Source organism: Myxine glutinosa, chromosome 12, assembly GCF_964187855.1.
Source record: "Myxine glutinosa chromosome 12, kmMyxGlut1.1, whole genome shotgun sequence".
Lineage (NCBI taxonomy): Eukaryota > Metazoa > Chordata > Myxini > Myxiniformes > Myxinidae > Myxine > Myxine glutinosa.
Window position 1 is genome coordinate 14,349,498 of NC_136272.1, and position 14,453 is coordinate 14,363,950.

At 47.1% G+C, this 14,453-nt stretch overlaps 2 protein-coding genes across 2 annotated transcripts in view; one reads left to right on the forward strand and one right to left on the reverse strand.

Annotated features, from left to right (window-relative positions):
- The first annotated feature begins 929 nt into the window (after positions 1 to 929).
- The window catches only part of NDUFA5 (NADH:ubiquinone oxidoreductase subunit A5), a 62,789-nt gene continuing 49,265 nt past the window's right edge, over positions 930 to 14,453 (forward strand). Inside the window, exons 1-2 of the mRNA XM_068133229.2 lie at positions 930 to 960; positions 8,547 to 8,636. The gene's annotated coding sequence lies outside the window, so the exon portion shown is untranslated. The remainder of the gene's footprint in view (positions 961 to 8,546; positions 8,637 to 14,453) is intronic.
- On the reverse strand, positions 3,570 to 7,054 carry LOC144888488 (uncharacterized). Its single transcript, XM_078766489.1, has 2 exons — positions 5,207 to 7,054; positions 3,570 to 5,170 (listed from the first exon to the last, which is right to left on the reverse strand). Exons 1-2 carry the CDS (start codon positions 6,015 to 6,017, stop codon positions 4,179 to 4,181), a joined length of 1,803 nt encoding a protein of 600 aa, XP_078622615.1. The 5' UTR covers positions 6,018 to 7,054; the 3' UTR covers positions 3,570 to 4,178.

Genomic DNA, 14,453 nt, shown 5'->3' on the forward strand with positions numbered 1-14,453 from the left:
GGGTCTTTGGGGTCTTCAGGGGAGTTTTGGGTCTTCAGGGTGTTTTGGGTCTTCGGGGTCTTTTGGGTCTTCCGGGCATTTTGGGTATTTGGGATGTTTTGGGTCTTCGGGGTCGTTTTGGGTCTTCGGGGTCTTTGGAGTGTTTTGGGTCTTCAGTGCCATTTGGGTCTTCAGGGCTATTTGGGTCTTTGGGGTCTTTGGGGTGTTTTGGGTTTTCGGGGCCATTTGAATCTGCGGGGTCTTTTGGATCCTCTGGGGATTTGGGGTGTTTTGGGTCTTCGGAGTCTTCAGGGTCTTTTGGATCTTCAGGGGCTTTTGGGTCTTTTGGTTCCTCTGAGTCATTAAGAATCTTTTGGGTCTTCGGGATGTTTTCGGTCTTCGGGTCTTTGGCGTCTTTTGGGTCTTCGGGGTCTTTTGCATCTTCTGGGCCTTCGGGGTGTTTTGGGTCTTCGGGGTCTTTTGGGTCCTCAGGGCCTTTAAGGGTATTTTGGCTCTTTGGGGTGTTTTGGGTGTTCGGGGTGTTGGGAGATTTTATGGGTCGTCAAAGGTCTGAGGGGTCTCAGCAGTCTAAACGCAATAAAGAGTTCACGGACTGTGTTTTGGGTGTTAATTTTAATTGAAGAAGAAGAAGACGTTTAGTCGCACATAAACAAACAAACATAACCATATGCGTTTGCTCTATTATATTAAGATGTTAATGTCATTATTGAATATTTTCAGCATAAAACTCTCGCGTTTCGTAAATGTACTATTTGAGTTGTACTACAGGTGTATTATTCAGTTGGGTTGTTATTCTCCTTCAGCATCAAGTGTTTTCATCATTCGTTGTGTTTTATAATTTGTTTTAAATGAAGTGTAGTAGATATCGCGTAAGTAGTTATTTGTAGATATAACAGCCCAGTATAAACGTTATGTGACATCATTATTCCACAACATTCGTGTTGATTATGGCAGCAGAAGGTATGGCGGTTTCATAAAATGGATTCCTGTTACTGTGTTAGGATTTTCTTCACAAAAAGGTCAAATTTTCATTTTGAACAAGCGCCTGCTTGATATTCCGGACATACATTATTATAGTGTTCCAGACGTTGCGTGCAGTGAGGTGTAATTAATAATGTGTAACTCGTTAAAGTCCAGGTGACCTGTGGGCGCATCCACTCGCACCTGACTGCTAAAGTGCTTATCATTCCGTGTACAGTACCTGGTCATGGGGTGTGTTCACGTTCAGTTACCAAGTTTCTTGTGGAGCGCCGGCCAACTAGCTTAAGCTCTCGATTCGAAACCGTTGATGAGGAACTGCTTTCTTAACAAGCTGCTTGGCTCCGTCTCGAGAGTACACACCACCGTCGTTCCGTCTCGAGAGTACACACCACCGTGGCTCCATCTCGGGAGTACACACCACCGTGGCTCCATCTCGATAGTACACACCACCGTGGCTCCATCTCGAGAGTACACACCACCGCGGTTCCATCTCGAGAGTACACACCACCGCGATTCCATCTCGAGAATACACACCACCACGGTTGCAGCTCGAGTACACACCACCGCGGTTCCAGCACGAGTACACACCACCACAGTTGCAGCTCGAGAGTACACAACACCACGGTTGCAGCTCGAGAGTACACAACACCACGGTTGCAGCTCGAGAGTACACACCACCGTGGTTTCAGCTCGAGTACACACCACCACGGTTCCAGCTCGAGAGTACACACCACCACGGTTCCAGCTCGAGAGTACACACCACTGCGGTTCCATCTCGAGAGTGCACACCACCACTGTTCCATCTCGAGAGTACACACAGCACGAGCCCTGGGATTGGCACCTCGGATCCCAGTAGCACGAGACCTGGGATTGGCACCCGGGATCCCATCAGCACGAGCCCTGGGATTGGCACCCGGGATCCCAGCAGCACATGCCATTGGATTGGCACCTGGGATCCCAGCAGCACGAGCCCTGGGATTGGCACCCAGGATCCCAGCAGCACGAGCCTTGGGATTGGCACCCGGGATCCCAGCAGCACAAGCCATGGGATTGGCACCTGGGATCCCAGGAGCATGAACCCTGGGATTGGCACCTGGGATTCCAGCAGCATGAGCCATGGGATTGGCACCTGGGATTCCAGCAGCATGAGCCATGGGATTGGCACCTGGGATTCCAGCAGCATGAGCCATGGGATTGGCACCTGGGATTCCAGCAGCATGAGCCATGGGATTGGCACCTGGGATCCCAGCAGGCATGCATGTTCATTTTCCAGGCATGAAGGAAAATGTTCGGAGAACGCTTGGATTTGGAAGAGGCTCAGAGAGCAGTATTCAGGATTGCAGAGCAGATAGCGAAAGAGAGGTGTGATGTGATGGGGGGAGTTGCTTGAAGGATGAAGTGGGACAAATCGTTGTGGACCCAGATGGAATTAAAGGAATATCGAAGAGATATTTGGAAATAATGTTGAATGCAGAGAATGAATGGGATGGCAACACAGAGAGTAACCCAGTTTTAGGACCGGTAGAGAAGATAACCGAGAAGGAAGTTGACGAAGCGAGAAAAGCAATGAAGAGTAGAAAAGCGGGCGGGCCGAAGGGATTTGTGGGAGATATGTTGAAGGCAGCGGGAAATTGGGGTGTGAAGAGAATGACAGAGATCTGTAATCTGGTGGTGAAAGAAGGCTGCATTCCAGTGGCTTGGGAACTGAGTACCCTCGTCCCTCTATTCAAGGGGAAAGGTGACCCTCTGGACTGTGGCTCATATCGAGCGATACAGTTATTGGAGCATGGAATGAAGGTATTGGAAAGGGTGTTGGAGAGGAGGATTAGGAAGAATTTGAAGATTGATGAAATGCAGTTTGGATTTATGCCAGGAAGAGGAACGACAGAAGCGCTTTTTATTGTGAGGCAGTTGCAGGAGAAGTACATGAAGAAGAGGAAGAAGTTGTTTCTTGTGTTTGTTGATCTGGAGAAAGCATTCGATAGGGTTCCACGTGAAGTAGTGACATGGGTATTGAGGAAGTTAGGAGTGGAGGAATGGTTGATCAGAGTAGTGATGGCAATGTAGAAAAGAGCGCACAGCTGCAAGGACGAAGGACGGGAACAGTGGTGAGTTTGAGGTGAAGGTGGGAGTGCATCAGGGGTCGGTACTAAGTCCACTACTATTTGTAGCTGTGATGGAGGTGCTGGCTCAGAACGTAAAGGAGGGTTTACCGTGGGAGTTGTTGTATGCAGATGATCTGGTGTTGATTGCAGAAAGTATGGATGGATTGAAGGAGAAGATGAACAAGTGCAAGGAATGTATGGAGACAAAAGGTCTGAAGGTGAATATCGGAAAAACGAAGGTGATGGCAAGTGGTAAAGCATGTGGTGAGGTGGAAAGAACTGGGAAGTGGCCTTGTGCTGTGTGCAGGAAGGGTGTCGGAGTGAATTCCATTCAATGTACAATGTGCGCTGAGTGGGTTCATCAAAAATGTAGTGGTTTGAGAGGGTCATTAACCAGTGTGGCAGCTACATTCAAGTGTAAGGTGTGCACAGAGGAAGCTGCAGATGGAGGAAATGTTGTGTTGGATCTTGGAGATGGCGTGAAGCTGGAAGGTGTGAAAACATTTTGTTACCTCGGAGACATGCTGAATGGAGAAGGTGGATCAGACTCGGCAACGGTTGCAAGAGTGAGATGTGCATGGAAGAAGTTTCAGGAACTGAGTGGCGTGCTGACGAGGAGGGGAGTGTCGTTGAAGCTGAAGGGAAAGGTGTATGCTGCATGTGTGAGAAGTGTTATGATTTCTGGGAGCGAGACATGGGCAATGAACGTCGAGCAGCAACGAAGGCTGGAAAGGGTGGAAATGCGAATGGTTCGGTGGATGTGTGGAGTATTGTTGAGAGAGCGGAAGACGAATGATGAATTGCGAAAGATGATGGGAATAGAGCCTGTGATGGATGCTGTGAAGAGGAACAGGTTGAGATGGTTTGGTCATGTGTTGAGGAAGTATGAAAGTGACTGGTTGAGAAGAGTGATGGAAATGAATGTAGAAGGAAGTAGAGGACGGGGAAGACCGAGAAAGACTTGGCTAAAGATGGTCGAAGAAGAAATGCGGCAAGGGGGTTAACAAGGGGAGATGCAGAAAATAGGGCAAAATCGAGAAGATTGTCACGGGGACCGCAAGGCTAACCCCCGCTCTTGCAGGGAAAATGGCCTTAAAATGCCTGTTGTTGTTTGTTGATCCCAGCAGCATGAGCCCTGGGATTGGCACCTGGGATCCCACCAGCACGAGCCCTGTGATGGGCACCTAAGATCCCAGCAGCATGAGCCCTGTGATGGGCACCTGAGATTCCAGCAGCACGAGCCCTGTGATGGGCACCTGCGATCCCAGCAGCATGAGCCCTGGCATTGGCATCTGGGATCCCAGCAGCACGAGCCCTGTGATGGGCACCTGCGATCCCAGCAGCATGAGCCCTGGCATTGACACCTGGGATCCCAGCAGCACGAGTCGTGTGATTGGCACCTCGGATCCCAGCAGCACGAGCCCTGTGATGGGCACCTAAGATCCCAGCAGCATGAGCCCTGTGATGGGCACCTGATATTCCAGCAGCACGAGCCCTGTGATGGGCACCTGCGATCCCAGCAGCATGAGCCCTGGCATTGGCACCTGGGATCCCAGCAGCACGAGCCCTGTGATGGGCACCTGCGATCCCAGCAGCATGAGCCCTGGCATTGACACCTGGGATCCCAGCAGCACGAGTCCTGTGATTGGCACCTCGGATCCCACCAGCACGAGCCCTATGATGGGCACCTAAGATCCCAGCAGCATGAGCCCTGTGATGGGCACCTGAGATTCCAGCAGCACGAGCCCTGTGATGGGCACCTGCGATCCCAGCAGCATGAGCCCTGGCATTGGCACCTGGGATCCCAGCAGCACGAGCCCTGTGATGGGCACCTGCGATCCCAGCAGCATGAGCCCTGGCATTGACACCTGGGATCCCAGCAGCACGAGTCCTGTGATTGGCACCTCGGATCCCAGCAGCACGAGTCCTGGCATTGACACCTGGGATCCCAGCAGCACGAGTCCTGGCATTGACACCTGGGATCCCAGCAGCACGAGTCCTGTGATTGGCACCTGGTATCCCAGTTGCATGAGCCATGGGATTGGCACCTGATATCCCAGTTGCACGAGCCATGGGTTTGGCACCTGGTATCCCATTAGCACGAGCCATGGGATTGGCACCTGGTATCCCAGTTGCACGAGCCATAGGATTGGCACCTGATATCCCAGTTGCACGAGCCATGGGTTTGGCACCTTGTATCCCATTAGCACGAGCCATGGGATTGGCACCTGGTATCCCAGTTGCACGAGCCATGGGATTGGCACCTGGTATCCCAGTTGCACGAGCCATGGGATTGGCACCTGGTATCCCAGTTGCATGAGCCATGGGATTGGCACCTGGTGTCCCAGTTGCACGAGCCATGGGATTGGCACCTGGTGTCCCAGTTGCACGAGCCATGGGATTGGCACCTGATACCCCATTTGCACGAGCCATGGGATTGGCACCTGATGCCCCAGTTGCACGAGCCATTGGATTGGCACCTGATATCCCAGTTGCACGAGCCATGGGTTTGGCACCTGGTATCCCAGTTGCACGAGCCATGGGATTGGCACCTGATATCCCAGTTGCACGAGCCATGGGATTGGCACCTGATATCCCAGTTGCCATGGGTTTGGCACCTGGTATCCCAGTTGCACGAGCCATGGGTTTGGCACCTGGTATCCCAGTTGCACGAGCCATGGGTTTGGCACCTGGTATCCCAGTTGCACGAGCCATGGGATTGGCACCTGGTATCCCAGTTGCACGAGCCATGGGGTTGGCACCTGGTATCCCAGTTGCATGAGCCATGGGATTGGCACCTGGTATCCCAGTTGCACGAGCCATGGGATTGGCACCTGTTATCCCAGCAGCACGAGCCCTGGGATTGGCACCCAGGATCCCAGCAGCACGAACCCTGGGATTGGCACCCGGGATCCCAGCTGCACGAGTCATGGGATTAGCACCTGGGATCCCAACAGCACGAACCTTGGGTAATCAGGCCAATCTAACTTTTCTAACGACATCACACATGTTATTTGATGCTACAAGAACTGGATGGTATTCATAGAATACTTACTCTCCGCAGTCAACTTGGTGTGAGCCAACTCTTCTATTTTTGAACGTTTCTTTTTTTTAAAATCCAATATGGCTGCCAGATCGCGTGAGCGATGACATCATAAATTTATATTCTCGAAATAATTTTTGCATGGATTATGCTTAATAAATTTCAAACTGATCAGACTGAGCGTTGTCCGTGTCAAACTATGACGTCATAATTATGGCACCAATGACGTCATTGTTAACAGCACCTATTCCCCATATGGAGTTATTTACAATGAGCAACGTTTCAATTTTTTCCATGCAGCGGTTTTGGAGATATGGAGGTGCAACGTTTTTCGGTTTTTCCAACAATGCGCCTGTTACACATGACCTATGACGTCATGATTATCATTAAAATATAAATGAGGAGGCGCTCCTATGGTGAAAATTGTGTCCATCAGACCAACAGTTGCTGAAAAAAATAAAACAAGCATTCTGAGTATTGCGCTGCAATACATGTTCCCTACCGGCAGTCTGTCGTCCGGAAAACTGTTGGGGAAATTACCTAGGGTTATTTACCCACAGGTTCTGAATCGTTCCCAATCGCTAATTACCTCAGGACGGGCTCACCTGTGATTCGCACTCGGGACTTTGATGTATACACCTTACAGACAGGTCAGCAGAAGCACGACAAAAAAAGTTGTTGATGAAGAACCTTTCGAGTCACTAAATATCAGTAATTTATTATATTTTCCGGTTCACGATCAATGATCGATGTGTATATATATGTTGCTCGGCTTGGCTCCGCCCCTCCCGAAAGCGTGCGCTGTGTCGCGCTTTTGACGTTCGCGAGACGAGGCTGAGGGCGCGCGGTGCAGCTTGAGGAGAACTCTACAATAAACAAGAGATATCCATTAAAAAAAAAAAATTCGTTTAATTAACGATATCTGCCAAACCACGTGCCCTATCGCAAATTCCAAAAGGACATTTTAGTAGACTGACATGCTGAACAGATCTGTGAAGTTTCCCCTCGATTGGATCAAAAATGAGGGAGGAGCTCGGTTTTAAAGGTTCACACTTGAAAACGTCATAACTCTGAAACCATGTGACGCATGACGTCATGCTCGCTGACTTTTTTTGTTTGTCATGGGTATGTGATTCTGCCTGCAAAGTTTGGCCTCGATCTGTTCAGCTGTTGCAGAGAAAAAGGAACAATATGGCGGCCGAACCACGTGACCTGCGACGTCATAATTACCATTAAAATATTCTACAGACCGAGTCCCCCCTGCGGTGCAAATTTGAGATCAATCGGTCCTATTATTGCAGAGAAAATCTTTTTTAAAGGAAATTAAAAATTAAAATGGCACTGAGTTAAGGATCATCAGAATTATCGAAATTCCCAAAGTTCAAAGTGCCATAACTTTGTCAAAAATGATCGAAACGTCGTGAATTTCGAACTTGACCTGTAACTTATCATGAGGAAACCATGTACCAAGTTTGAAATCATTAGCATTAAGCGTATAGAAAAAAAGTCCGGAACACTGTTCTTTGCATGACGGACTGACAGACTGACAGACTGACAGACTGACAGACTGACAGACAGACAGACAGACAGACAGACAGACAGACAGACAGACTGACAGACTGACAGACTGACAGACTGACAGACGGACTGACGGAGGGATGGCGTGCAAATCTATCGTCCCCTCCGGTGTACACCGGTAGGGGACTAATAATAATGATCGGATGTTTAAGTGTTGTATTTGTCGAATTATGACGTCATAACGAAGGCACCAATGACATTAACATATCTTATTTCCCATGGGGAGTAGTTGGCAATGAGCCAGGTCTCAATTTTTTCCATGCAGTGGTTTCAGAGATAGAGGTGTGAAGTTTCTTCCAAGATGGCGCCTGTACCACGTGACCGATGACGTCATAATCATTTAAATATTCTACAGGAGAGGCCCTCCTATCATGAAAATTTCGTGTCAATCAGACCAAGAATTGCAGAGAAAAATTCATGCTGATCAGATCAAGCGTTGAACTTGTCGAATTATGACGTCATAATTGAGGCACCGATGACATCATCATCAACATATCATCATCAACATATCTGGACTCCCACACTGCCACATCCTGCTGATATTGCTCGCGCATGACGTTATTTTCCCGGGTGCCGCACAAACGGCTGCACCGATCGAGATTTAACGGATGTTCATATAAATCGTTTAAAAGAAAAATAGCCTTCAATTTCTGATATTTAGCCTTTTCATTTGGGCCTCACAATTGAAGCCCCGCCCATAGGGCGGGTACCATTGCTAGTTATATTAAAATATTTAGCAAATCAGGTTCCTTTTGCAATGTATACAAAACGATGCAATAACCTGTTGGATCTTCCGTTCAGTTGTGACGCTGTTTGTGCATCTTATGCTCCGTCCACAGAGCAATATCTGCGGCACGTGGAGAAGGATGTACTCATTCCGAAGATTATGAGGACCAAGTCACGAGAGATCTGTTCTGACAAAGTGGACGGTATGATCGAGTGAAAAAAAAAAAGTAAATTATTTCAAATGCTTCCTCGCTCGTCAGGGAGTCTTCAGTTTGCGTGACCTTCATTTTTGCTACGCTTGTTTCAAGCGACAAAAAAAAACTGGATTGGGCAAAAGATATATTTAATTCTGCACATTCCCATTCGAGTGCATACCATTGGTAGTTCCTGGAGAAATGGAGGACAAATTAGACATTCGGGAGCAAAAAGGAATTGTTTTTTGGAGACTGCTGTCAGCTTTTGTTTTCACAAATGATTTCTTCTTCTTTTTATTTCGTATGCAGCATATGGCTGTGAGTGGCATAATTTGCTGGAGGTGCCGCTGTGCCGCTGATGCAGTGCCCCCTGTAGGTTAGAGCAGGAATTAGTAATTTGTTCAGGGTGCTGGCGATGGCTTGCCTACTCTTCGCCAAGGACACCGTGGGATCCTTAACATTCACCAAGCAATGCCAGCAGATCCGAGGGATGGCGGCACACATTGGGAATGAATCACATGACCTCAACTTCGAACCGCATCCTTTCTTATCATGGCCAATATATATATTTTATTTATTTATTTATTTATATTTATATATATATATATATATATATATATATATATATATATATATATATATATATATATATATATATATATATATATATATATACATACAGTGAAACCTTGACTTACGAGTTTAATTCGTTCTGTGACCGAGCTCGTAACTCAATTTGCTCGTTTCTCAAATTAAATTTCCCCATTAAAAGGCATTGAAATGCTATTAATCCGTTCCAGCCCCCAAAAAACCACACCAATTTTTTTTGTTACGTGTTTTTAAATAAGAAAAATGTACTTTATAAATAACAAATAATGTATAAACAAGCACGACCTCGTATATACTGTTCATAATAAAAGAGAATGTTGTAGCGACCCATGGATCCCCCAAGCAAGACCGGCATCAGAATCTCCTTGCTCCAGCCGGTGACGTCACCGGCGGGGATCCCCGGCGCCAGAGTGGCTGGTCACGTGACCGCCAAAGCGTCCCGCGCGTGCGGGTATAATGAGCTACACCTGTGGATCACGTGACCACCGAAGTACGCCTCGCTTGATAGGCGTGGCTTTCGGTTTCGGTTTGGGTTTTTGGTTTTGCTTTATAAGGCAGCCCGATAAACTGACTTTTTAGTGTTCCCGAGTTGGTTTTACGAATAAACATCTTCTCGGACGAGTTTGTGCCTTGCCATCCTTTTATCCGTATTCCGCTGGAGTCCAGATTCCTTCAATGTAAAGAAATAAACTGGTTTTATTAAGTGTTGTGGCGGACACGAAAGCACTGACGTGGTGACATCACCCCGCACACCAAGTGGGGGTGGGCCACGCCGGGGAGAGAGGCGTGGCCTCAGGATATAGACGGGGCGCGCAGCCTTGAGCAGCTTAGTGCTGCAGTTTGAATAAAGACTCTTGTATGAACCGCGTTGTCCGCTTGCTCCTTGCGTAAGCATTAGCGCGTGCAGCATCGCGCTACAGTGTATTTACCTTGAAGATCAGACGAAGATGCTGGCGGAGGTGGAGGAGATAACTTTTGCCCTTTTTGCCACACTTTCCTCGCTTTCACTTGCAGGGCGTTTCAATAAAAACCTGTCCAACGAGGTTTGTTTCTTCCTCCCTTTCAAAATGTTTCGAAAATTCTCCATCTCTTCATGGATAGAGGTCCGGAGCTTTGAAATAATCGTAACGCCCTTGGCTGGCGTTATAGCCTTTATCGACTCCTTCTGCTTCAAAATCGTACATATCGTAGAAGTGCTACGATCGTACTGCCTCGCCAAGTCGACAACACGCACACCTCGCTCATGTTTTTCGACGATTGCGTGTTTTATATCCAAGCACATCATCCTCTTCTTCTTCTCAGTACTGCCCTTGGCACTCAATTTCTTAGGACCCATGTAGTCAGGTTTGTTATGTAATTTCGTTCTTTTTTTGTGGAGATTAGCAAAACTATACATTTTTGGAAAGCTGATAGCACCAGGAATCCGAAAAACCATGTTTCCATTTGCGCAAATTTTTCTTTGGCGGCCATATTGGATTTTCAAAATGGCCACCATCGGAAACCTATTTTTCGCGATATCTCAACATCCGAACCACCTAGAGTGCTGATTCCAACACCTATACCCACATTTTTGGGGATGAGGAATCACATGAAGCCATCTAAAATAATCTACACCTACCCTGGGATACCAGGTGGCAGCCTACAGCGGATTTTCAAGATGGCCACTTTCAGGAAACATGTTTTTTTCTGAATATGTATACCACATTGAGTGATGTTTCGCTACATTGTGGCACACGGATCATAATTATGAAACCACATCCCTCATATATCCTAAACAGGTGATTTATGTATTCAAGAGGTAAGTATATAGAGATGAGGCTATACAATCCGTAATTATACATGTAATAATTACTTTTATTTGAACATAGAATATTTCCCATAGATGAAATTTTATCTTTGTCAACATTCATCAACATTTTGTCCTCATAGGTTTTCAAATGTCCTCATCACTGTCGTCAGAGCAGAGAACAGGTTGACAGTCATCGTCGTTTTCACATTCGGAGCTGCACAAACACAAGTCTGTGCATGCCAAGTCATTGGCACGGCACGAACACCGTCTCGATGAGCAGTCTCCTTTGCACTGACATCTGACCATCTCAAGTATTGCTTTCGGTGCTGGTGGTACATCTGTCATTAGTGGTTTCAATTCCCCATCGTTGTCCTTGAAGTAGCCATGTTGCTGTGGATCCAGGAACACTTGATGTGCGATAGTAGCCTGAGCCCATACCCTTGCCTGAAGATGTACACGATCAACATGCTGATTTAGAGCCCCTAGCGTTGGAGGTAACTTGTGACTTTCAGTCATGTGTTTACAGAAGAGGTACCAGCGCAACTCCGGAATGCTGTTGATACATATTCCCTTTGGTACGTACACTGCACATACAAATCTTGCCAAGTTGGACATCTGATCTGCGGTCACATCTGCAGCATCACCGAACATTCTCATGGCCTGTATCACGTCACTATCGGCTCTGACGAAAGCTTCAAACCATGTTGTTTTGCCTATTCGCGAAAACCGTCCAGTATTGTCTGCTCCTGTGAATGTGTGGAATGCTGGCAATGCCTTGGCCTTTTCGACGCCAATATTGTTCCAGATTGGTTGTACTTGCACAAGGCCCGACACAAGGGAGACAGCAGTGTTTTTGAGCAGAACATCATAGTTAGCTATGACCAAGACCAGGACATCCGTATCAGGAGAGAAGAAGGTAAGCTGTTCTGCGTTGGGATTGCGGCGAGTTGCCAGCACTGCTTGGTGAATCATCAGAGTGTCTGCCTCCTCATGATTATTGTCTTCAAAATGCACGCCTTTGTTACTCTTGGCCTTTCCTGCTGCACATATAATTATCAGCTTGGAGGCATCTCTGTTGTACTCCAACGTTTTCTCAGCCAGATATTCTGCCAAATCTGACTTTGTCTGATCGTGTGACAAGAACCGCTTCATGGTGATGTGTTGGATCTTGGTATTGTCCTTCACTTGGTACTGGACTGGATTGTGCCCCCCTCGTCTTTTTTGTCTTGTGCTTTGCTTCAACGAATCGGCCTTGTAAGTATCAAACACGAGGATAACTTCGTCAAAATGTCTTGTCAGTGACATCAATCTGGTATTAAAGCTGACACTGAGATCTTCAACGGTTACTGTTGCAGCTGGTTTTGTCGACAATTTCTGTACAAGAACCATGGCGTCGACTACTGCTATTTTCATAGCTGCAGAGTTATGGACTTGAGCTTGAGGACCTGAGGTCGGAGCTAAGTCACCCGGAGCTAAGTCTCCATGTTTCACAAGGAGATGGATTAACTTTGACTTGTCAAGGCAAGGAAGCAGGTCACCGTTTGGTGCGAACAAGGCGCGAGGTGTAAGGGTGAATTCGTAGTTGCCTATTGCGTCTTTCTGGTCAACATCACGGCTTGATTTTGTCAATATCATCAGCCTTCCATACAAGTCTTTTGTTTCCTTCAAGTCGACTGACTTGTCCCTGAGCATGATCTTGGTCTTCTTCACACCAGACAAGTACATCGTGTTGTTTTCTTTTTTCACGGGTGCAAATAAGCTGACTGTTCCGTTGATTCTTTCGTCAACATACTCTTCGTACAAGTGTTGACCAATGTTGTCGATATTCAGGATTTGTGACGTGTGCTCCTCTGGGACATAGGCATGTGTGATCAAGTTGTATATGCTATTTCCTTCTGTGGTAAATGGATTGCCATGACTCATGATAGCAGCCTTGATCTTTTCAACCGCTGTATTGTTCAGATTCACTGCCCTCGGACTAAGTTCGTGGTGTTCTGTCACTTTGTCTGTTTTGGTGTCGAACTGATCTTTGAATTCTCTGGTCAGCCGTGACAATTCTGGAGAGGCCATAAAGAATCTCTGCCTTGCATTGGCATTATTGGAGATGCCTGGAAGTCCAGAATGAACCTTCATTGCTCTGTTTTCCTGTTCACAAGCGTGGTCTGCACCGATTGATACAAAGGGGATGCTAGATTTCGTTACTGAGATATTTCCATTCTCGAGTTCCCTGTATGTGGCCGGATGCGTCTTCCTCAGGTCATACATATCTGCTATGTATCGCGGCCAAAGACGTTTGTATTTGATACGATCCATGGAGAAAAATAGCTTGCTGAGTGCCTCACCAGATTCGAGGTGGAGTTTGAGATCTGCGTCCCGAGAAGGTTCCACAAAGAACAGAATTGTCTCCACTCGATGCAGGTAATTCATCAAGGACTTGAACATGGCTTTTTTGGATTGTTCTGTTTCCCAAGTCTTGAATATGTTCACAACATCAGCTGTAGTGATGACATTCAACAGTTTTGTGTTGGCTTCTTTCACACTTGTGGCTTTGGTGAACTTGTCCTTTTCTGAACATGCCTCGTCTATTTCTTCTGACATATCTGAGCAAACGGCTTTCAACTGTGGATAATCTTTGAAGAACAGGTCCAGCGCCATTTCATAAAGTGCTATATATGAATAAATATGAGCACGGAGAGTGCGTTTGTAATGCGAACATCTCAGGATCTGCCTTGTTGTTGAAGGTCCGTAGAGGTCGGCCTCTATCCACGCGTCATCAATACCTGAGTTCTCAATGGAAGTACCCAGGGCTCTCAAAGCAGCCATGACCACATGCAGCTCGCCAAGCCGAGGTACAACGGTACCTTTCAGGTCTGGCCTTGCATCCAGCAGCCTTATCACCTTTTCATAGAGGGCCATATCCCAGGAAATGACTGTAGGGTGGCTTGTACCAACAACTAAGTTCTTTAGCTGAGTTGTCTGAGAGATGACGGTCAGAAGAGTCGACCACTCGTGTGCTACTTCAGGTAGAAGGGGTAAGACTCCGACTTGTGTCAAACTGTGACTACCCGACAGCAATGAGTGGTATCCTGCCCAACCAGGTATATATGTGCTGTTTGATTTCTGCATTCTGGTGATCATAGAAGCAACCAACCATCCTAGATGTGTAAGGTGATACGCTGGTGATATACCATCCTTGCTGATGTGGAATGTGTCTGTTCTCTTTATGGTTTTCGGCACCGGCTTGTCACAATGAAGCATAGGAACCTGGTACGGGGTCACTGACAAACTGGTAGTGTCAGCTATGCTCAGTTGTGGCGCCAATGTTTCTCCTTGAGTGTCACGTTTTTGATAAACAGCAATGATTGTTCCATGGGTTGTCCCTTTGCCATCCACGCTGTCTTCAGCAAAGTCTGTGTTATCAGCTGCAA

Excerpts from the sequence above, each read along its gene's own strand:
- LOC144888488 (XM_078766489.1), bottom strand. The coding sequence starts at position 6,017 with ATGACTCGTGCAGCTGGGATCCCGGGTGCCAATCCCAGGGTTCGTGCT. Across the intron at positions 5,171-5,206 it reads TCGTGCAACTGGGATACCAG|GTGCCAAACCCATGGCTCGT; the intron begins GTGCCAATCCCA and ends ATGGGATACCAG.